At 31.9% G+C, this 25,805-nt stretch overlaps 1 protein-coding gene across 1 annotated transcript; it reads left to right on the top strand.

Moving 5' to 3' along the window:
- The first annotated feature begins 304 nt into the window (after positions 1–304).
- Positions 305–25,243, top strand: LOC142318477 (lysozyme-like). Its single transcript, XM_075355061.1, has 4 exons — positions 305–380; positions 18,912–19,082; positions 20,015–20,088; positions 24,832–25,243. The coding sequence occupies exons 1-4, from the start codon at positions 323–325 to the stop codon at positions 24,961–24,963; spliced, it is 435 nt and encodes a 144-aa protein (XP_075211176.1). The 5' UTR covers positions 305–322; the 3' UTR covers positions 24,964–25,243.
- Positions 25,244–25,805: the final 562 nt, after the last annotated feature.

The following is a 25,805-nucleotide window of genomic DNA, read 5'->3' as shown; positions in this document are numbered from 1 at the left end:
GTTTCTTTTTGTTATCTGTGATCGGTACTTATAGATCTTTGTAAGGTAAAAAGATTACCTTACTTATTTAAAGTAATAATCTGTCAAAATCTGAAATTTATGTAAATCTTTGCCGGCTTTCAATTTAAAGAAAATATTATGATATTTGTGTATGCGCGCGAGCGCGCTCGCGTGTGTGAGAGACATATGTATACAATTTAAAATAATGATTAAGTTCATTAATTATGTAAGATACCTATGACGTCGTTGCAGTGCATAATATAAATTGCTGTAAAAGACGTAAAAGACGCATTGCATTCGCTTATTAGGTTCAGCTACCAAGATGTACGGTCTTGCAATACTTTTTATCTTCGGATCATTAATTCAAATTTTACTTGCACGTATGTAGTCGAATTTTATACGATTTCATTTTTATTAAACATTTTTTTTTCATACAAATACATGAAAATATGTGAACAAGAACCTTCTCATTGATTTCTGATGGATTTCACGAAGGGATTCGGAAAAAATTAATCGTTTACTATTGGATTTTTGTTTGTTTTTTTCACACTAGACTGTTTTTATGAAACATAATTATTTATCTTAATTATATTATATTATAATTATATGTTTCATATTTATGAAACATAGTCTGTTTTTTAGTTATAAATTAAAATTCGTGTAATTATTTTTTCTTAAAAAGTTTGTTATAAAATTTAATAAGTTTTGGTAAGACTGACATGTTTTCAAGATTAACACTCGTTCATTGCCTTTTAAATTTTCAAGGATTAGAAATTACAACTGAATTATCTTTAAGTAAATTTCATAAGAAAGCTACCTATTGTAATGGGTACCGTGATTCAACTTCCGGAAAATTTCGACATATCTTCGCGTTTCACATCCCCCAGACCCCAAAACCATAGCCAATCCAGACGTTTATATATACATATATTTCACTTTTTTGTGGACGCGATAACTGGCAGAATTTTGCGCCAATCATTTTTAAATTGAAACATAAAATATAACGATGAAAAATCTCGGTCGAATTCATTAATGGGCAAAATCGGACAAGATCATGGGGATGGAAACGGGGGAGGGTTTCGAATAAAACAAAATATCTCTATATAACTTTTTTATCTTATTAAGTAAAATATCGAATTCGTTCCTAAACATTACCTAAAATTTTTGGCGGAAACAATTTTTGATATGATCAACCCTTACAGTAAGGGATGACAAAAAAAATCGCTATAACTTTCTTATTAAGTAAAATATCGAATTCATTTAGAGTTATTACTATTCATTGAATAAGGGCTTAAAGTTTTAAGATAAAGTTTTAATAAGATAAAGTTTTTTGATATTTCTAACCATTGGCCGAGGGGGTGGAAAATTTGGGTTTTTGAAGACAAAAAACATTATACGTATCTTAATAGGCACAGTGTCGAATCGGTTTAAAGTGGTCGTTAGTCCAGTAAATATTACCTAAAAATTTTTGATATGACCAGCCCTTACAGCAAGGGTTGATAAAAAAAAAACCGTAAAAATAAAATATCGCTATACATTTTTATTAAGTAAAATATCGAATTCGTTTAAAGTTCCTACTATTTTTTGGATAACAGCCAAGGGTTGGAAAAAATGTAGTTTCTAGGACAAAAAATCATAGTTTTCTAAATAGGCATAGGAATCATAAGGAAGTGTTATTAAATTTAGCAATAGCTTATAGTCTAATGAGAAAACGTGGAAAGTAATGTTTGATACGAGCTCGTACAATCCGTGTACGCCTACCCTTATTTGCCCCGGGTGAAATCTACCTCTGCTTCCGGCGTGCCGAAAGGAATTTTTTTTCATTTGAGGCCTCGCGTCGAGAATGGACCACAAAGCAGAATAACCAAATCCCATGTATTACTCAAAGGCCGCCGGCTTTTGACTTGCCACGTAAGACATGATCAACGCTATACTGAATACGAACTCAGCACCGTAGGTGCGCCTATTTCCTATATAAATGGGGTAAAACACCGACGCCCCTTTGTGAGTGTGGTGAAAATCAAACTTTCAGACACATCCCGGAAGTTTGCCCTAGGACAGCTTATGAAGGGAATTCTGGAGATTTTCTGATGGCAACTCCAGAATCGGTAGCATATATTAGTTTGTTAAATCTTTGTTTGTAATTTTGACTGTAATCGGTGTTATGTTTTGGTTCCATACGTTAAATAAATAAATAATAAATATTAAAGTTTATTTTTGTATAATTAATTTAGAATATTATTATCATTATTATATTCCCATATTTATTCTTTCTTGTTTATGATTTTTTTCTTAAATCTAAAAAAGTGATTTTTATACTCTAAATATAGTAAAATGTTGGTGATAAAATTGTAAATTGATGAAGGTGAATAACTGACATCCCAAGTAAATTTTTTTGCAAAGAAACTTTATTTTGTTTTCAATTATATTTTTAATACTCCATCATCTTTAAGATAAGGTCAAATCAAATCAAAATTTTTTACTGGCAATTTTTATACTTTTCCAATTGTAAATATTGTACATTTAATTTATTAATATTTAAAAACCCTAGGATATATTTGAAATAAAAATCTGTCCCCGGGGAAAAGCTGGGAAAGTTATGGAAACATTTGTCATTTTTTTACTTCCTAGTACGAAGTAAAGGAAGTATACTGATCGCGAAAATATTCGGTTTTCAGATTACATCGGAAATATCCATTTTGACAATCCCTTAATCCATTTTGACTAGTTTCGGCGTGACGTCTGTACGTCTGTATATGTATCTAATATGACTCAAAAAAGGATTAGACGTAGGAAGTTGAAATGTTGTAATCCGGACTGTTATAATATCTAGTTGTGCACCTTCCATTTGATTGCAATCGATTGAACTAAAATCGTCCAAAAAAGCCCAAACCCCCAAAAAATTGGATTATGGAATTTTTATTAACTACAGTATAAGCCCATTTGAGAGTTTTTCACTGATATATTATAAGTGGTATTTATTTTCATTGGTTCTAGAGCAATAGCCAAATAGAATTTTAGTTAATGAATTATTTGGATCTTGAAAGGGGAAGGTAATCAGACTTCATATCCTTTTTTTACGAAGTAAAGGAAGTAGACTGATCGCTAAAATATTCGGTTTTCAGATTACATCGAAAATATCCATTTTGACCATCCCTGAATCCATTTTGACTAGTTTCGGCGTAACGTCTATACGTACGTACGTACGTATCTCGCATAACTCAAGAACGATTAGCCGTAAGATGTTGAAAAGCTAGATTTAGGACTGTTGTAATATCTAGTTGTGCACCTTCCCTTTTGATTGTAAACGATTGAACCAAAAATCCAAAAATGATCAAAATCCCCCAAAAATTGAATTTTGGAATTTTGTTTAAGAAGGAATTCATGTAATAGATAATAAACAATGTTTAAACGTTCCATATAATATGCAAAAAGAGAAAAAAATTGTTACAGAAATCTTAAATCCGGCCCGATCTCATTTATATGTAATACATAAAACATTTATAGAAATAATAAAATTCTTATGATTATTTGTCGGTTAATAAATGAAATCGGCCGGTAAGAGTTTTGGAACAAATTTTTCTATTTTTTGCTTATTATATGGAACGCTTAAACATTGTTTGTGTATTACGTATATTTAACATATATATTTTTAAACAAAATACTAAATTAATAACAGATTTTGATAATAGAAATGTAGTGTCTTACCTTTTTTGATAGCAGTATCGTTTTGTTAAAAACAGTTTTATTTATATTTAGGACATTTTTGTTTATATTTTTTAGTGGAAGAAATGATATCTGCGAGACTCTTACCGTTTTTTTTTTGTCTTCAGTCCTTTGACTGGTTTGATGCAGCTCTCCAAGATTCCCTATCTAGTGCTAGTCGTTTCATTTCAGTATACCCTCTACATCCTACATCCCTAACAATTTGTTTTACATATTCCAAACGTGGCCTGCCTACACAATTTTTCCCTTCTACCTGTCCTTCCAAAATTAAAGCGACTATTCCAGGATGCCTTAGTATGTGGCCTATAAGTCTGTCTCTTCTTTTAACTATATTTTTCAAAATGCTTCTTTCTTCATCTATTTGCCGCAATACCTCTTCATTTGTCACTTTATCCACCCATCTGATTTTTAACATTCTCCTATAGCACCACATTTCAAAAGCTTCTAACCTTTTCTTCTCAGATACTCCGATCGTCCAAGTTTCACTTCCATATAAAGCGACACTCCAAACATACACATTCAAAAATCTTTTCCTGACATTTAAATTAATTTTTGATGTAAACAACTTATATTTCTTACTGAAGGCTCGTTTAGCTTGTGGTATTCGGCATTTTATATCGCTCCTGCTTCGTCCATCTTTAGTAATTCTACTTCCCAAATAACAAAATTCTTCTACCTCCATAATCTTTTCTCCTCCTATTTTCACATTCAGCGGTCCATCTTTGTTATTTCTACTACATTTCATTACTTTTGTTTTGTTCTTGTTTATTTTCATGCGATAGTTCTTGCGTAGGACTTCATCTATACCGTTCATTGTTTTTTCTAAATCCTTTTTACTCTCGGCTAGAATTACTATATCATCAGCAAATCGTAGCATCTTTATCTTTTCACCTTGTACTGTTACTCCGAATCTAAATTGTTCTTTAACATCATTAACTGCTAGTTCCATGTAAAGATTAAAAAGTAACGGAGATAGAGAACATCCTTGTCGGACTCTCTTTCTTATTACGGCTTCTTTCTTATGTTCTTCAATTGCTACTGTTGCTGTTTGGTTCCTGTACATGTTAGCAATTGTTCTTCTATCTCTGTATTTGAACCCTACTTTTTTTTAAATGCTGAACATTTTATTCCAGTCTACGTTATCGAATGCCTTTTCTAGGTCTATAAACGCCAAGTATGTTGGTTTGTTTTTCTTTAATCTTCCTTCTACTATTAATCTGAGGCCTAAAATTGCTTCCCTTGTCCCTCTTACCGTACGGTTTACAATTTCATTGTAATTTTATTTCTCAAAGAAGAGTAATTTATTAAAAAGTAGGTATAATATTTTTTCAGGCCGTATGTACGAGGTGTGTGAGAAAAGTAATGAAATTGGTAACACTGCGAGCGATCTTGCAACGCTGTGTCTACCGGTCTTTGCTAGACTGGTTTGTTAATCCTTTCCACATTTTCAGTAAGTGTTTCAACACCGTTCAGACAACACATTATTTTTGACAGCGCCATCAGTGAAGTTGTGTGTTCCAAAAATGGAACATCGGAATTTAGAGCGACGTTGTGCGATCAAGTTTTGTGTTAAACTTGGGGAATCCGCGAGTGTGACCTTTGAAAAGTTGAACAGGCCTAAGGGGAATATTGCTTATCAAGAGCACAAGTTTTCCACCGGTAAAAATTATTTTTGGAAGGCCGAGAACACGTTGAAGATCAATCTCGCTCAGGGAGACCTTCGAGTTCAAAATCTGACGAAAACGTTGAGCGTGTGAGGGTTCTTGTGAGATCAGACCGTCGTTTAACGATAAGGATGATGAGTGAACAGTTAAATTTAAACGCTTTCACCGTACATCAAATTTTGACAGACGATTTGGACGTGCGAAAGGTTTGTGCGAAATCGGTGCCGAAAAACCTCACAACGGAACAGAAGGACGATCGAAGAAACGCGTGCGTTGATCTTCTTGAATTGATTGACAACGATCAGGAATTCTTGAATCGTGTGATCACAGGTGATAAACCTGAATATTTGAGTACGATCCTGAAACAAAGTGGCAAAACGAAGAGCGATCGAAAAAATGTCGAGTGAGTAAATCAACGACCATAATCATGCCGATTTGCTTTTTCTATAGTAGGGGTATCGTGCATAAAGAATTTGTTCCTCCAGGACAAACTTCCAACCGAGTGTTTTACGAAGATGTCCTTGAAAGGCTCAGGAAAATAGTGATTCGCGTGAGACCAGACATTGCAGACAAGCGGATGCTTCATCATGACAATGCCCCGTGTCATACGGCTGTTCCCATCAGGGAATTTTTGACCTCAAACCGCATTCCTACGGTTCCTTAACCCCCTCTATTCACATGATTTGAGTCATTGTGACTTTTTTCTTTTCCCGAAACTGAAACACGCTTAAAAGGACGTCATTTTGGAACTCTGGAGAACATTCAAAAGACTGTGACCGACCAGTTAAAAGCCCTACCGGTTGAAGCCTTCCAGCGGCGCTACCAGGAGTGGGAACGACTTCGCCGATTTATAGCTGCCCAAGGGAATTACTTTGAAGGGGATAATATTGTTGTTTGAAAAAAATAAAAACTTTGGTAAGTAAAACGTCAGTCTCATTACTTTTCTCACTCAACTCGTACATTAGGAAAGGATGACTTGTATATCCGTTGGAATTGTAATGCTACAAGGATAAAATTGGTGTCTAAGCTCTTGATATGTTAGATTTTTATATGGAAAGGTCTTCCTTTGTTGTCGATACTAATATAATTTGAAAAAAAAAGCTTTTGAAATGTGGTGCTACAGGAGAATGTTAAAAATCAGATGGGTGGATAAAGTGACAAATGAAGAGGTATTGCGGCAAATAGATGAAGAAAGTAGCATTTGGAAAAATATAGTTAAAAGAAGAAACAGACTTATAGGCCACATACTAAGGCATCCTGGAATAGTCGCTTTAATATTGGAAGGACAGGTAGAAGGGAAAAATTGTGTAGGCAGGTCACGTTCGGAATATGTAAAACAAATTGTTGGGGATGTAGGATGTAGAGGGTATACTGAAATGAAACGACTAGCACTAGATAGGGAATCGGAGAGCTGCATCAAACCAGTCAAATGACTGAAGACAAAAAAAAAAAAAAAACTAATATAATTTATCTCTGATCCAGTGGTGGCTCATGGCTAAGATTATTGGCGATGCTGCTCCAGTAAATCTTTTTCTGGGCCTTTTCAAAGTATTTTGTAAAATAAAAGAACCGAAAAATGAATCAAATTGAGTAGCTGGAAGCAGGATAATAATCTAATTTTAGACTTAATCACATCCAAGAATACGGTTTGCCCTTTTTTTAAGCGCATTTCGCTTAAAAACCGTATTCGGTTTAACCGAATGAATAATAAAAGTTTAATACAGATAATATTTTTTTTAGTATTATTAAATAACTAGCATCCCCGTTGCGGCTTCGCCCGCGCTATATGGTTACTTGGGTATCCCGTCGCGGTCAGGGGATATTTAGTCGGTCACGGCTCGTTTCGCTCTCCCTTCCTTACCCTTATACCCAGAGGGCTCTACCCCTTGGACTCCGCTGTGTTCATTAAATTCGTAATTGTAGAATCAGAATAATAAATAAAAATCGAAGTCTGTTCGATTTATAAAAATATATCAGTGTATTGTAATTCCTTTAGAGCAACGGTTCGGTCAGTACAGGACCAGAAACTTTGAGCGATCCAAGAATGTTGGTTTCAAAACAGTCGGCCTCCATCTTAAAAATATTAGTTATAACTGCTTACGTAGTTCGTACGGATAAAAATATTTTTTCACGGTCCTTAGCGTTACTCAACAAACAACACATAGAGGTGACCGTACTTCGTTTTCCACTTTTTTTTTTTAAAGTTTTTAATCACTTTTCTTTTATGGTTTTTAGTCAAGTAACCGGAGGCGGTTACCAACCACAGTAATAGTGGTTATATTGGTTGAGCCGCCGCGCCGTACACTGTCGCAACCCTTAAAAAATCGAAATTCAAAAATATAAATAATAGCCGTGGCTCGCCGACTTCGTCCGCGTGGGATTTATTCAATCGTTACAAATAGTACTTCATTGTGAAAATTGATTCGCAAAAATTAACTACTATATGATACATAGCTGAAACCCGCAACTTCGTCCGCGTCGGAATCACTTAATTTATTGAATATAGCTGCCCAGCCCGGCTTCGCACGGTTGGTGTACCCGTTTAAAAAAATAAGATATTTTTTGCAGTCGTTCGATGCGCGTATCTACAGTACAAATATTTTTGTTATATTTGTAATTTTTTTGTACTTACTTATGGCTACTATTATATACTTACACCTATTTTCATTCTCTCAATATATTTTGTATTTTTTTTTTGTTGTTTTATGTATTATTTCGTTTTTTAAAAAATTATTTACATAATATATATACCCTTCTTTTTGCACTGGAGGTTACTAAAAAAGAGATACCTTAATAAAAGCTAGGATACTAAAATCTTTTTTGTTACTATTTCAATTAGGTATTTTTAATATCGATTAAATTAAAATTTTTTAATATTGATTAAATTCATTAATTTTCAGTTTCTGATGGAGATTCTCTATCACGACGTATTTTTATCGCCCTATCCTGTAAACTATTTCTAGAAAGTTGAGATCTTATCTTTTGGGCATTTTGAAATTATAAAAAAAAAACTAAATACTACATCAACTAATACTAAATTATTTGCTTACATGTTGAACAGGAATTAGCCTGTATATGAAGTGGTGATTAAAAAATTATAAAAAATTTAAAATATTTTCAAGGAAAAAATATTCGATATCGCATACAACCGCTGCGTAGAAAGCTGTGTAGGAAGCCGCGCGGCACTTTATTTTGTGACATTGACTCCCTTCCCGCACCGCAGTGACGCTTAGGTCAGATGCTGCTGCCTAGCTAGCCGAGCGGGGTGTGGGCGGGGCGAGGGAGCAGTGGCAGGCGGTGGTGGGGACGCGAGCGTCAAGAGAGATACGACGACGACGGACAGTTGCTTGTTACTGAATTACAAAGATAGAAAAATTAAAATATGTCGCTTAAATAACGCGGTAAAAAGTAGCCTATGTTCATCAGGGATAATGTCGGCTTCTAATGGAAAAAAATTTTTCAAATAGGCTCCGAAACTAATGGTAGTTTCGGAGCCTATTCAATACAATACAAACAAACAAACAAATCATTCCTCTTTATAATATTAGTGTAGATAACTTAATAAAATGTCCGCTTAAAAATACTATAATCTAACGGTGTTTAATTTAAATTTCTATGTATAAAGAAACAAATACATAATTAGTTTTTACTAATTACTTTCCCTTTCGCTTTTCCACTGTGTTTTTAGACAGATCTGGCAATCAAAGAGCTCTTGCTTTCCGCCATCTTCTGATCGCTATTAAACAAAAACAACTAAATCGCTTTCATATACGTTCCACCGTCTATACTGGAAAAGGGAACGAACAAGGAACGTTTCGTACACGTTCCGAGTAAAAAAAAAAAAATACTTTCCACCAGGATGGTCGGAACTGCGGGAGCGACAATGTTCTCTCTCCCTCGCAGTCTTACCTGTAGCTTCCTATATGCGCATGCGCACAACAGCCAAACACCACGCCGCTGGAAATTTGAAACGTACAATTCCATACAAGAATTTTTGTCTTTTTCATAAACTGGGGGTTGGTTACTGACATTAAGCTTAAGGATTATATTTTGTACAAGTATAAAGAAAGAATTAAAAAAGAAGATTAGTTTTCTTGGCGTTTATCCCGCCACCACCCCATTCGGTCGCCCTAAGGCATACGACCTAATGTTTGTACCACAAACGGCTACTGAGCTTCGAAGAGTTTAGCGACCAGTATCCTAACATAGCTTACCTAACAGCGTAAGCGGACAAAGAGCGGTGCTATACAACACCGGCTTTCGTGTCCTAAACGGTCATTACTCATATATTTGCTAAAATGAGTAGGCGCGTACCCCGTCAAATATTGAAAATATAAAATGACATCTATAAATTAAAATTTATTTCATCAAAATAGCCACGCCTACGTCGCTGATTTCCAAGTACCTGTTCACCATATTAAAGCGCTTGATCTCTTAATTGGCTTAAGCCATATTTATATCTGTAGGTTAGCTTCCCAGAGCAGTGATGTAGGAGTCTTTTCCCTTAGGTAAACTACTGGTGTCGGTTGAACAAAGAAACCGAATCAAGGAACTCCCACACGGTCCGACAATGCAGCTCTCGCCACATTAACTCGCCGTTTGTAAGTGACTAATTTTCACCCTTTAATACTTTTAGAATTAAAGAAAAAAGGAGTCATTATATTAAATTTTATCGATAATATTTCGTGGAAATACAGGATGCTGCACTTTCACATTGCCTATACGCGAGTAGCCATCGATCTCTAATTTTTGCATCTCTATTCTCTATTACATTTTTTCTATAAAGCGTTTTTATTATTTGGAGCACATTCCATCAATATACGGGATGTAGAAATTACTTTGTTCATCATCGGGTCATTATAGTCCAGATAAATGATATTTATTGATTTTTAATTTAATTTTAATTCAGAGTTTCATACTTTACGTTAAATACAGGATGATTCAGGAGGATAAGGCAATACTTTGACAACTCATTCTAGAGGCTAAAAATAAGAAAAATGTTCATATAAACATAGGTCTGAAAACGCTTCGTTAGCGAGTTATACAGGATGAAATATTTCGCTCGAGTTTCAGTTCCTCCGGGTAAATTATGGCTTTCTGAAATTCTGGGAAGGTCAATAACGGGGAAAATTCAATTGTTTTTTATGGTTTTTGAGCTGGGAAATCGAAAAAATAGGTCCCAGAACTGTATCTCTCTTAGTTACTAAGATATCCCGTGTAAAACGCCAAAAATAGGAACAAAAACACATTTTTTTACGTTTGACGTACAATAATGTTGTTAAATTGGCGATAAATCATCCTTTTTTTAAACATAAATGTAGAGAATTTAATTATAACAATATTATTGATGTAAATAATGTCAACAGAAAACAAATAAAATTTTAAACTTGTCGACTTTTATTAACAACAAAACAGTATTCTTTCTTCCTCCAGTAGAAAATACCTGGAGGAAGAAAGAATACTTACTGTTTTTTTATGATAATGATAAAATGCTGCTTACAAGTAGTATTTCATGCGGTTTAATAACTTTCAAAAATGCCACCGTTGTGTTCAATGCACTTTTCAACGTGTAAATTTTTCAACCATCCCTACAAACAATAATTCAACGGAGTGAGGTCGGGGGATCTCGGTGACCAATTAACCGGCCCTCCACGTCCTATCCATTTAACAGCAAACTTTTCATCAAGACATTGCCTTACTTCATTAGTGACATTTGTAGGAGCTCCATCAAGTTGGTAATACATTACAATTCGTTTTGCTAAGGGGATATTTTCCAGCAATATATTTACGCACTGAAATGAATACAAAATTACACTTTTTCACAGTTTTCTGAAATTTTTACGATAAGAATTCGAGTAATACTGCAAACACGATCGATCAGCGAAAGGTTATTTAACAAATTACCACAATTAACTGACAACAATGAGTAGTATTTAAACAAATTGGGATGAAAAAAAATCAGTGTTGCCAACTTGTTTTCCGTAGGTCTAAAATTATTGTACCTACTAGACACATCTGTTTTCTTTTTTGTAACATTTTCTTCTAAGTTTTCGTCGGCTTTGTTGTTAATAAGAGTCGACATGTTTAAAATTTTGTTTTCTGTTGAGATTATTTACATCAATCTTCTTATAATTAAATTCTCTACAATTTATGCATAAAAAATGTACGATGTATCGCCAATTTAACAACGTTATTGTACGTCAAACGTAAAAAAATGTGTTTTTTGACCCTATTTTTGGCGTTTTACATGGGATATCTTAGAAACTAAGAGAGATACAGTTCTGGGACCTATTTTTTTTCGATTTCCCAGCTCAAAAATCATAAGAAACATTTGAATTTTCCCCGTAATTGACCTTCCCAGAATTTTAAAAATCCTTAATTTACCAGGAGGAACTGAAACTCGGGCGAAATCTTTCTCCCTTTATAACTCGTTAACGAAGCGTTTTCGGAGCTATGTTTATATGAACTTTTTTCTTATTTTTAGCCTCTAGAATGAGTTGTCAAAGTATTGCTCTATCCTTCTGAATCGCTCTGTATATTTTGTAGTTTTAGTTGTAAATTTATTATGAACTGTTCGGTTTAAGTTTGTGTGATAAATTACACGAAATTATTCATTATTAATTTTTTAAAAGTTTATTTGTTATTTATTTTATTTATATTTGTGTTAATAGTTACGTTTAAAATACAGGAGTTAGATAAACACATGTTCATATTGACGTTTGTTACTACTAACTATCTCTGTTTATTTATTATTTATTAGATTTAATTTAAATTAATTGTTTTTCTGAATTATTACGTTTTATGTTATTTGAAGCTAAATTTATGAATTTGATTTTATAATTTATTATACGGTAACAGAAAACGGTTTAGATTTATAAATACCGAGTTATTGTAATATATGTTCCCGAATTAAATTTTTACATTTATTATAAATTTTATTGATTTATATTATTATAAAAAAGAATGACTAGTTATTTATTTTATGTTTAAATTATTACTTTATTTATTGTTCTGTTATTTATTTTATTTCACCACTTAATGGATGTCTGGCATCTTACTATCTGCAGTGTATTGTCACAGTACAGTATCTCCTCCACTATATTATTAGCAAAGAAAAACCTGCTACAGATATGTCATGTCAGAGAGAATTAAATCTAAATTTTAACTGGTAATAAATTCCTAACCGTACAAAATAATTAAAAATAAAACATCCGCTCAAAACCGTTCTCAACTCTATTTAACTGTTTTTTAAATAAATGTTTCGAGTAGACAATTTTGAAAACCCATATAAATTCGTAGAAGTTTCTGATAAAAACTTTTGCTGCACACATAACAGTCAAAAGGATTCATTTAAGTCAGAAAATGCTGATAATATATGACAAATATACTAAAATAGAATGTAGTAAATAGTTTAGGTTATTTCAAAAAGCTTTACGTCCGAATTTTTATATGTTTTAGTAAAATCCTACAAGATAGATTTTCTGATCTATTATCAGCAGTGTAATATTTTAAACAGTAGTGAGAGCATGGACTATTATAAGTTAAAATATTAATAATAATAGAAGAAAGCTAGATAATACTAGATAATTTAAAACAATAAATGGGTAAATTAAAGGAACTGTCAAAGCAAAGTGAAAAGATTAAAAATTTTTACGGTTGTATATGACAATTTCAAAAAATGTAATAATTCAAGTTTTTTTTTTTTGTCTTCAGTCATTTGACTGGTTTGATGCAGCTCTCCAAGATTCCCTATCTAGTGCTAGTCGTTTCATTTCAGTATACCCTCTACATCCTACATCCCTAACAATTTTTTTTTACATATTCCAAACGTGGCCTGCCTACACAATTTTTCCCTTCTACCTGTCCTTCCAATATTAAAGCGACTATTCCAGGATGCCTTAGTATGTGGCCTATAAGTCTGTCTCTTCTTTTAACTATATTTTTCCAAACGCTTCTTTCTTCATCTATTTGCCGCAATACCTCTTCATTTGTCACTTTATCCACCCGTCTGATTTTTAACATTCTCCTATAGCACCGCATTTCAAAAGCTTCTAATCTTTTCTTCTCAGATACTCCGATGGTCCAAGTTTCACTTCCATATAAAGCGACACTCCAAACATACACTTTCAAAAATCTTTTCCTGACATTTAAATTAATTTTTGATGTAAACAAATTATATTTCTTACTGAAGGCTCGTTTAGCTTGTGCTATTCGGCATTTTATATCGCTCTTGCTTCGTCCATCTTTAGTAATTTTACTTCCCAAATAACAAAATTCTTCTACCTCCATAATCTTTTCTCCTCCTATTTTCACATTCAGCGGTCCATCTGTGTTATTTCTACTACATTTCATTACTTTTGTTTTGTTCTTGTTTATTTTCACGCGATAGTTCTTGCGTAGGACTTCATCTATGCCGTTCATTGTTTCTTCTAAATCCTTTTTACTCTCGGCTAGAATTACTATATCATCAGCAAATCTAAATTGCTCTTTAACATCATTAACTGCTAGTTCCATGTAAAGATTAAAAAGTAACGGAGATAGGGAACATCCTTGTCGGACTCCCTTTCTTATTAGGGCTTCTTTCTTATGTTCTTCAATTGTTATTGTTGCTGTTTGGTTCCTGTACACGTTAGCAATTGTTCTTCTATCTCTGTATTTGAACCCTAATTTTTTTTAAATGCTGAACATTTTATTCCAGTCTACGTTATCGAAAGCCTTTTCTAGGTCTATAAACGCCAAGTATGTCGGTTTGTTTTTCTTTAATCTTCCTTCTACTATTAATCTGAGGCCTAAAATTGCTTCCCTTGTCCCTATACTTTTCCTGAAACCAAATTGGTCTTCTCCTAACACTTCTTCCACTCTCCTCTCAATTCTTCTGTATAAAATTCTAGTTAAGATTTTTGATGCATGACTAGTTAAACTAATTGTTCTGTATTCTTCACATTTAATTCAAGTAGAAACGATAATAAATGGAATGTAGGACAGAGTATTTTATAACAAGAAACACATTTGCAGAATTATTATAGACGAAATAAATTCACTCCCGACCATAAAAAAAAAGATTAATTTGCCAACTGGTTCTGATAGAACGAGGATATCCATTTCGGATTTCCTAGAATCACTAATCATATTATTTAAACAATAAAAATAACTATATTAAAATAATTATTATTATTAAAATAATAAAGTGGACAGTTACACAATTGCTGAAATATTAGTTTTTGTTAACATCAAATATTTATACAATTATTAATTCGTGAAATATTAGGATAGAGTAAAAGTCCCTTTATTACTCGTATTACTAGAAAAGTATTATTCTTATCTTCGTGAGTTGCTGATTAACAAAAAATTCAGATTTATAGTATGTCGAATAAATAAAAGTTAATAATAATTAAACTATTTCGTTTAGTGAACTCCGGTATACCGGTTACAAATAATAATTTCGACCTTACGGTGTAAAATGTTCAGTTTTTATTATTAGATTATTTGTTCAATAATCAAAAATGAAAAAGAAACAATCATATAGGAAAAATAAAGATAAAATGAAAAATATATCTCAAAAAACGACAAGAAGATGAATATGAAGAAAGAAACATGTTAAAAATAAGGGAAGAATACAAAGATTAAGAAAGGATGATGAATATACAGAGAGAGACAATTTGAAAACTAGAGAACGCGTACATAAATTAAGATCAGAAGAATTATATCAAACCAAAGTGTGATTAAATGATCGGCAACAAAAAACAAATAAACGAAATGATGATCAACTTCGACTTAGGGAGAATATTGTCCGAAAATATCAGAGGAGTAATGAACTAAAAGATAACAATTTTTTGCAATTTATTAAAGATCGGGCATGTATGTCTCAGTGTATATGTTTTTCTTGTGAGGGTCTATTTTTCTGTCACTCTGCAGTTACGTTTAATGTACATAAAATTAAACAGAAATTAAAATAGAAAATCCAAAAATAATACGATAATTTTGATTTTCAATTAATATTATAGAATCAGATGTTTCACCAAAGCTATTACATATTTACATATGTAATAATGCCTATTAAATTACATATACACATTTTTTTAAAAGTACGTAAAATTTTATTTCATTAATAACTTATATATATTTATTGTAAAACTTTTTTTAAAATCACCGGTTAATAAATTAATAAATCAATATATTTAAATTAAAAAAAAAGTTAAAAAAAAGGATATAAAGTCTGATTCGAACCGATGTGCCTTCCCCTGTAAGATCCAAATTTCATTAATTAAAATTAAATTTGGCTATTACTCTAGAACCAATGAAAATAAATACCACTTACAATACGAGGTGCGACAATAAAGTAATGAGACTGATGTGAAAAAAAATGTTGCTTACCGTTTTAGTCATGTTTAGTGTTGTCTCCTTCAAAGTAGTTCCCCTCTGATTGCACACACTTATTCCAGCGGTTCTGCCATTGATAGTAACATTTTGTAACTCATCTTCTGTAATATCCTCCAAGACTCCCGTCACAGCTTTTTGGACATCTTGTGTTGTTTGAAAATGGTGTCCCTTGACCGCCATTTTGACTCTTGGAAATAGAAAAAAGTCGCACGGAGCGATATCTGGTGAATAATGTGGCTGTGGTAGTACTGAAATTTGTTTTGAGGTTAAAAATTGCTGTACTGACAGAGCAGTATGGGATGGCGCATTATCGTGATGCAGAATCCAATTATCAGCAATGTTGGCACGGACACGAAGAACTCGTTTACGAAGTCTTTCTAAAATTTCTTTGTAGAAATATCGGTTAACTGTTTGTCCAGGAGGCACCCCCTCTTTATGAACAATTCCCTTGGAATCGAAGAAGCACACAAGCGTGCATTTCACTTTTGACTTTGACATGCGAGCTTTTTTTTGGTCTGGGTGATCCCTTCGAGCACCATTGCGAACTTTGGCGTTTTGTCTCTGGATCGTATTGAAAAAACCAACCTTCATTACCGGTGATAACACGGCTCAACAAATCTGGATCGATTTCCGTTTGCTCTAACAGATCGGCTGCCACATTTTTCCGTGTTTTTCGCTGTTGTTGTGTGAGATTTTTGGGGACTATTTTTGCACAAATCTTTCTCGTACCAAGATCTTCAGTTAATATTAGACGAACCGTTTATCGATCGATGTTGAGTTCTTCTGCAATCATTTTCACGGATAATCTTCGATCAGATCGTACGATTTCACGCATCCTGGTCAAGTTGACATCTGTCAGTAAGTTGATGGTCGTCCACTGCGGTCTTCATCTTCAACATTCGTTCTGCCTTCGCTAAAAATTTTATGCAGCCGAAAAACTTGAGGTCTTGACATAACCTCCTCTCCAAAAGCCTTCTGAAGCTTACCGTAAGTTGTCGTCGCGTTTTCATCCGATTTAACGAAAAAAGAAATGGCATACCGTCGCGCAATATTTTGCGGTTTCATTTCTGTGACGAGAGACACAAACACGTGTTCACTTATTACAGTACAACTCACGACTGAGCAGTTGCATCAATGTGCCGCTTGGACTAGAAGTAGCTTATAGACCAAGGTCAAAGATGGTGTTCCTACGCAAGCTGCAGGGTTGCCACATCTTGCAAAGAAAAATCAGTCTCATTACTTTATTGTCGCACCTCGTATATCAGTACAAAACTCTCAAATGGGCTTATACTGTAGTTAATAAAAATTCCATAATCCAATTTTTTGGGGGTTTGGCCTTTTTTGTACGATTTTAGTTCAATCGATTGCAATCAAATGGAAGGTGCACAACTAGATATTATAACCGTCCGGATTACAACATTTCAATATCCTACGTCTAATCCTTTTTTGAGTCATATTAGATACATATACAGACGTACAGACGTCACGCCGAAACTAGTCAAAATGGATTCAGGGATGGTCAAAATGGATATTTCCCATGTAATCTGAAAACCGAATATTTTCGCGATCACTATACTTCCTTTACTTCGTAGTAGGAAGCAAAAAAGTAGGAAAGGTGTCTATAACTTTCCCAGCTGGTCCCCGGGGACAGATTTTCATTTCAAATATACCCTAGGGTTTTTAAATATTAATAAATTAAATATGTAGTATTTACAAATGGAAAAATATAAAAAATTTTGGTCTGATTTGATTCCTTTGATATATTAGAATAGGTAGCTTTCTTATGAAATCTACCTAAAATTAATTTAATTGTGAGATCACAATTCGTGTTCACAAAAAGTGAAATATGAATGGATATCTATATATAAATGTAAATATAAACTTTTAGCTGATGGTAGTTTTGTCAGATGGGATGTGAAATGAGAAGATATGTCGAAATTTTCTCGAAGTCGAATCATGGTCCCCTTTACAATAAAAGTTTTCTTATGAAATCTACGTTTCTTTTCTCCTGTTTAGCCTCCGGTAACTACCTTTCAGATAATAATTCAGAGGATGAATGAGGATGATATGTATGAGTGTAAATGAAATGTAGTCTTGTACACTCTCAGTTCGACCATTCCTGAGATGTGTGGTTAATTGAAACCCGACCACCAAAGAACACCGGTATCCACGATCTAGAATTCAAATCCATGTAAAAATATCTGGCTTTACTAGGACTTGAACGCTGTAACTCTCGACTTCCAAATCAGCTGATTTGGGAAGAAGTGTTAACCACTAGACCAACCCGGGTGGGTCATGAAATCTACCTAAAAGTAAATAACTTGCATACAGTATATCTTATAATTTAATTACCGCTTAACACCTTTGGTTTCCGAAGTTCTCACTAAGTCGCACGTGGAATGAGAAATTCTATCTGTCATCATGTTGTCATATACCAGAGCCGGTGCTCAGTGTTGTTTATAACACCAGTGTTATAAAAATCTATTTTTGTCTTGTATTTCAATATATTTCTTTTTAAACCACTTGAAACCATTAATTGAACAAGTAAAGAATTTTAATAACATATAATCAGCAGATTACAGATTCCAAACTGAGAATGACGATTTGTTTCTTTAAAAAAGAAATTAAAAAAAAAAATTCATAAGTAAACAACTAACAAAAATTACTATGAGGTTTGGAGGGAAAAGAGGCCTATGGTGTGGAGAAACACTGATTTTTTTATAAATATTTAAGTTCTTTGACTTTATTTTACAAGTCAGCAGTTGTGCTGCCTTAAAAAGAAAATGCTGAAGATAAAAAAAAAGAAGTAAAATTTCTGTTTAATAATAGTTGAAATTCTCATTTGGTTTACACCAGTTCATTAAATCTAAAAGTGATTTAAATTGCCCTGAAATGTAAATTTGTTTGTTGATTTATCATTATTTATAATTATCTCAAATTAACATTTATAAATTTTGTTCTTTTTATCAAGACTATTTTCATGCAAAATACTTTCTTTTAAACAATTTATTTTATAATACTTTAACAATTTTTTATTTAATTTTTCAAAATAACTTTAACTTTTGTTAAATAACTGATATTAATTTTTATTTTGAATCAAATAATCATTTTTGAGAATAAATTCTAATTTTTGTTTTACAGAAGAACAACTCACAGACACGTGTATAAAATGCATCTGTGGTGCTATCACAAATTGCAATCAAAATCTTGGATGTGAGAATGATGTTTGTGGTGCATTCCGTATTACGCAGATGTACTGGTTAGATGCTGGACAACCGGTTATTGGAACGGATGATCCCCAATCAGATGAATGTAATATTTATGATTATTAATGCGGTATAAAATTGATTATAATATTGAAACAAAATGAGTAATGAAATAATCTAATTTCAAATGCTAGCATAAATATAAAAACTGTAAAAATCATAACTATCTTGTATTGCATTTTTCTAAGTGTATAATTGACAGAAAGTGCTTCTTGTAGTGCCTACAAGAAGATTAAGAGTAGTTAGTTTTATGAAGACTATATAAGAACACTTTTGATGTGATATAGATATCACATTTTTTATATATAAAAGTTTGGTAAATTTATGTAACTCAAAGAATGTGTAGTATTCTACACTGAAAATAAACTTCTCAGTGTTAAGGTAATTTTAGAAATCGAAGAATAAGAAAGGAAAGATATAGAGGTCTTTTGATTAAAATGATTTACAAAAAAACAATCAAAACTTCAAAAAAGAATAATTTCCTAAAACATTTGATAAAATGTAATATATTCAATTAATTTACTGAAAATGTAGAGTTAAAATTTTTCTCGTTAAGCATAATAGTATAACTGCTGCAACAACCTAGTACTGTGACAAAAATTGTGCCAACTTTAATGGTTATAGTAAAGTTATTTAACTCGGAAACTAACTTTTAAAAGTATTAACTTGTTCCAGTTACCGGATCACTGAGTCATCCAGCTATAAAAATTCTTAAGATGAACATGTTATTTTAAATTTAAAAAAAAATTAAATTATAAAATGACCATCCCCTTTTTTGTGTTTAATTGCTTTGTCAATTTCTTCATGTACATACTCTACCTCATCGTCATTATGGGTACTAGTAGGCCCATATATATAGATGTTAACAATTGTTGTCGGCTTAGGTTTTGATTTTATCGTTATTACAATGAATCATTTTATTTTTGTCACATTTGCAAATAAAAAAAAATAATAATAATTTTTCTATTTTATTTACAGCATTTGCTCGTTGTGCAACTGATCAAGCATGTGCTGAAATAACAGTAAGAAATTATTTGACGAAATATATTACGGTTAGTTAAAAACTCTACTTTTCTTACATATATTCTGTAAATAATAAAGCTAGCTTGTAAATTGGTGCTAAAATAACACAAGTTACAGCTGAAAAGACATGAGGCATACTAGAGGTGTTTGATAAGTCCATTGAAAATCAGAATATAGCACTAATAGTACATTGTTGAGTTATTCTTTCATTCTCATGCATTTCATATAGAGTATATACCAACTTTCAGTCAGATACATAGATAATTTTGTTGGCAGTCATTTGAAGTGATCAAGTATTGTGATTTGTAAAAAAATGGACATAAAAAAGAATTTTGTGAGATCAAACATTGCTTTTGAAAGAAAAAAATTGGACAAGAAACTAAAGACTCAGTTCCATTGATTAGAATAATTTGTAAGCGGTTTGGTTATTCTTGAAGTAGTCATTTGAGCACAATGTTAAATATTGTGGATGTCCTGTTTAAGTTACAACTGAAGAATATTATAAAAATTTGTGAATAGTATAAAAAATTGAAGATTGAAATTGTTTGACAATATTAAGGCAATATCTAATATGAAACAACTGACTTTAAAATGGATGTCATATTTGCTCACAACTGATCAAAACCATGAATGAACAAACATTTCTAAGCATAGTTGGAGCTGTTTCAACATAATTGAAGGAATCTTTGCACCGATTCATGCAGTCTATGAAACTTGGATATATCATTACTGTCCTATGAAATTAAGAAACAATCCAACAATGAGCTGCAGACAAGGAACTTTCTTCAAAAAAGGCAAAAATCATTCCATCAGCAGAAAAGATGATTGGCACTTTTTTTGGGTTTCTTGTGGCATAATTAAAATTAAATCATAGATTATCTGATTTAAAGCATTAGAATTAAATAATGGGCTACTGGGCAATATTACGTAGCTCTGCTAGATCATCTAACTGAGGAAGTACAGAAAAAATTGACTGCATTTATTGAAAAACACCAAAACAATGCTCAGCTCTTCTGAAAATGTGACAGAAAAATTGTTTGAAATGTACTACAAAATTCTTCCTACTATCTATTTCTGAATATGAAGAGGCTAGATAGATTAACACAAATTTATGAAGTACTAATAGAAACATCTGCCTACATTGAAGTCTTGGATAAATCATAAACAAGGACAAAATCAAAAAAATTGAGCATTGTTGGGCTAAATGTGTAGGCTTGAAAGGAAATAATGTTGAGTTTAAAAAAAATTTCCTTTAAAAAAATTCTTTATTTTTATGTAGAATTTTAAAAATGTTTTGTAGATCATACTTGGAAGTGATAAACAAAATTTACTGGTAAGCATGTTATACCAAACATTCAAGGGAAAGTGAGGACTGTTTTCCCATTGCCTTCTGCAGTGAACCTAATATTTTGCTCCAGCATGTCAAACATACAGAAATTCAGGTGATATTCAGACCTATATATAACGCCTAGAGAACTTACAAATACTACAGGGAAGCTAGATCAATAATAATCATATTATTTAGAAAAAGCAACTTTGATATATGTCCCTTGAATCTCAAAGGATGTACTCCATATGCATAATGACAATTATGAGACTGAACAATTAAAATATAACAACTATATTTTTAAAGCATTCGTTTCTAATGAGAAATGGGGTCTTACAAACACTACTGAGGGAATCTATAACGTAAAGTAATGTAAATTATTTATTTTATCAGCAAAATTTTATTTTATTACTTCCTTGTACAAAGTAAAGAAAGTATTGTGATCGTGAAAAATTTCAGTTTTCAGATTTCAACAGAAATATCCATTTTTACCATCCCTGAATCCATATTGACTTTGATGTTTCTAACAATATTCTCTCTAAGTAGGAGTTTGATCATTTAATTTATTTGTTTTTTTTTGCTGCAAATCATTTAATCACTCTTTGGTTTGATATAATTCTTCTGATCTCTAGTTTTGAAATTTTCTCTCTCTTTATATTCATCATCCTTTCTTTATCTTTCTATTCTTTCTTTGTTTTAACATTTTCTTCCCCTTTGCATTTATCAACTTTTATTTATATGGCACACCAGAAATCTGAAACTTTTGTTAATCAGCAACGCACAAAGATATGAATAATACTGATCAAGTAATGTGAGTAATAAAGGGACTCACATTACTTGATCAGTAATTCAACAATCTTACATGAAATCCCAATATTTCATGTAAGATTGTTGAATTAATAATTGTATAAATATTTGATGTTAATAGAAACTAACATTTCAGCAATTGTGTAATTATCCACTTTATTAAAGAATTGGAGGATCGTATCTCACTTTCAAATGAAATAAGTTTAAATGAAGTGCAGCAAAAAATGTGTATATGTAATTTAGAAGGCTTACAAGGAAGTCATGTGGTGTCCATATCAGATTTTTTATATAGTTATCCTGGATACAATTTTACCAAATTTATTTTTTTAAAGCAGTAACTAAGTATTTTTTATGTGAAATGATATATTGTAGGAAGTTTATCCTTTTAAACTGAAATTATTTAATTTTACAGAATTCTATATTTCTTTATTGAAAACAATTTAATATAATTTCTACTTTCTGTATTTTTAAAGTTTATCACACTCAATTTTTATCTCATATAGGTTTGATAATAATCTGAAATGATTGATATCAGTACGTTTGGAAAACTCAGACCGATATTTTAACAAGAAAGTGTGGAAACATAATAATTTAGAAGTCAATTTTAGATCTTATTTCAAGTATTTCTGTTAATTAACAGCAGTAACAATTAATTCAACTCAAAATTGTTTTTTAATAATTATCTATATTGATTAATAACAATTAAATGTTAATTTATACTAAATCTAAAAAGCCTGTATTAGTAATTAATTATTTTTAAGTCCTCAGTAGTTTTCCTTAAAGGGATTTTGCAAAAACAGCTACTTCACTGTGAAAATATTTTTTACAATCACTCTTAAATTCAATGCTATTAATAACACTGATTTTGTTAAATGACATTGAATAACTGATAACTGTTTCTTAGAGTATTTTTCATGCTGATTTCAAATATGAAATCAAAATTCTTCTATCAGGCTTATTTTTTTCGTAACCACCATTCTTATTTTCAAGTAGTATCATGCATGAACTCCATAAACATAGCATTTTGTAAACGTAAGTACGTTCACAAATATTCCCTCTGCCATGTGGCCAGTGCCACATAGCCAAGAACTTCCAATTCCAGCACCACCATATACATGGAACTTAAATGAAGATGAAAATGACAAAGCTTGTGCTGACATATCAGGAGATGAAGAAAGAGGTCCAGAATATTTAGAAAATAGATATACTGAACCCCATTTAATTAATCGGTGAGAATTAAATGGCTGGTTTGTGATATAAATTTATCAAACAATCAAGTAGAAATATTGGCATCAAGACTGAAAGAATGGCACGATTTATACCTAAACACTAAAATAAGTGCTTTCCATGACAGAATTTCTTCTCTTGGTACAATAACTTAGTATAACTGTAATGATGTGGACTCTTTTATTAGAAGCTTTGGGATGTATACACTATCCTGACAAATGGTGACTTTTTATTGACTCATCAAAGCTTTGTTTCAAAGCTGGTCTACTTCACATCGGAAATAAATACCCGTCAATACCATTAGAATACGCTGTTCACATGGAGTCTTATAAAAATATGAAACTTCTACTGAGCAGGATTAAGTATGAAAATATTTATGGCATATTTGTTGAGATCTGGAAGTAATAGCGCTTTTAATTGGACTGCAACTTGGATACGCTGTTGCTTTTTTGTGAGTGGGACAGCAGGGATAGGAAAAAACCATTACATAAAAGAGCAGTGACCGAGGAGAGAGGTACTGATTACAGAAGAGAAGAATGTTGTTAGTCAGGTTTTAGTAAAACCACAAAGTTTATCTTCCGCCACTACACTTTAAGCTAGGTTTATTCAACAATTTTGTTAAAACAATGATCATAATGCTGCAGGGTTTCAGTCTCTAAAAAACAAATTCCCTAATATGAGCGATACTAAAATAAAGGAAGGTATATTTGTTAGACCACAAATAAGAACAGTAATAACTGATCTGGCATTTGAAGAATGTTTGCATGACTTTGAGGTTTTTGCGTAGAAATCATTTCAAAATGCGGTAAACAACTTCCTTGGAAACCACAAGGCCAGTAACTACAGAGAACTTGTGAGTGAACTTCAAAAATTACAAAGATGTTACTCAAAATCCATTTCTTACATTCACATTTGGATTTTTCCCCGAACAATTTCGGTGCTGTCAGTAATGAACGTGGAGAATGCTTTCACCAGCAGATATCGACAAATGAAATATGATACAAGGGAAAGTAGGACTGAAAAATGTTAGCCGACTACTGTAGAAATCTAAAGAGGGATCTACTTACACCAAATTACAACAGAAAATCCGAAACAAATAGATTTTAGGCGAATACCAAATGCATGTAATATATTGTCATATTATGTTCACCATACATTTTTTTGTTTCAAAAGAAATTTCAATTACAAAAAACTCAGCTTGCTAGAGAAAAAATCTATTGATTTATATAAAATCAGCAAAAAAATACTTCAATAATCAGCCTTTCACTTTCATTTAACAAGCAGAAAATTAAAGTTTTTTGACAAGTTTAATAAATAGAGTTGAATTTATTCTCAAACTGCTCCCATATGTTAATATTAATTTATTAAAAAAATTGTCATAACTTATTTGATGTGTTTTCATGATTTTTAGGACTGCAATGGTGATGGAGTTATAGATTGTTATGACTATGCAAAACTACATAGATTTGGTCCAAGTAACTGCACTAATACTGTGGAAGAACTCTACAAAAACTTGATAATTGACTGCATGAGTTCTGGTTGATTAATATCGTTAGACAGACAAGCTAATAAATAGATTAGTAAAACAATTGGAGTGTTATAGTTACAGTTAATGTAATAAAGAGTAAACCAAATTTGTTTGTTCAACTATCAAATGATATTTTAGTGGTTTCTGTACACCTTCCTAATAAATGTTTAAATATTTTCAAATTTAAATGTTCATTTTTCTCTATACATTTAATTTTTTTTTTTTTATTATTATAATTTAATAATTTTTTAAGACCAGTTCATTTTCTTTAGAGCTATTATTTTATGTAAATATTTAAAAATAGATTCTTTATTTACAAAAGTGTTATGAAAGAAAGAAAAATAAACTTTAAACCAATAAAAAAAAATTGTTGAAAGTTATTTCTGTTGAAATCCAATTTTTTCTAAAAAATACAAACAACACATTCTATGGTTATTAGAAATCACGTATGTATATCTCCACTAAAAAAATAATTGGTTTTGGAACACCAATTTTTTTCAGTATTAAGTTTTTGCAGTAACTAGTAAGCCATTCTTAAGATTGTGTTAGAACACTGATGCATTTTACTTAACGTCTTGATTTGTTGGTATTGAAATATCATTTACTTTATTTTTTTTTGTCATCAGACATTGGACTGGTTTGATGCAGCTGTCCAAGTTTCCTTATTTATTGCCAGTCGTTTCATTTCGATATACCCCCTACATCCTATATCCATAACAATTTGTTTTATATATTTCAAATGTTAACTGCCGGTACAATTTTTCCCATCTACTTTTCCCTTCAATATCAAAGCGACAATTCCAGGATGCCTATATATGTAGCTTATAAGTCTGTCTCTTCTTTTAAGTAGTTCTTGA

The sequence above is a fragment of the Lycorma delicatula genome, chromosome 1 (genome assembly GCF_047948215.1).
Source record: "Lycorma delicatula isolate Av1 chromosome 1, ASM4794821v1, whole genome shotgun sequence".
NCBI lineage: Eukaryota > Metazoa > Arthropoda > Insecta > Hemiptera > Fulgoridae > Lycorma > Lycorma delicatula.
The sequence above is the reverse complement of the archived record's forward strand: the minus strand, read 5'-3'. Positions and strand labels throughout refer to the sequence as shown.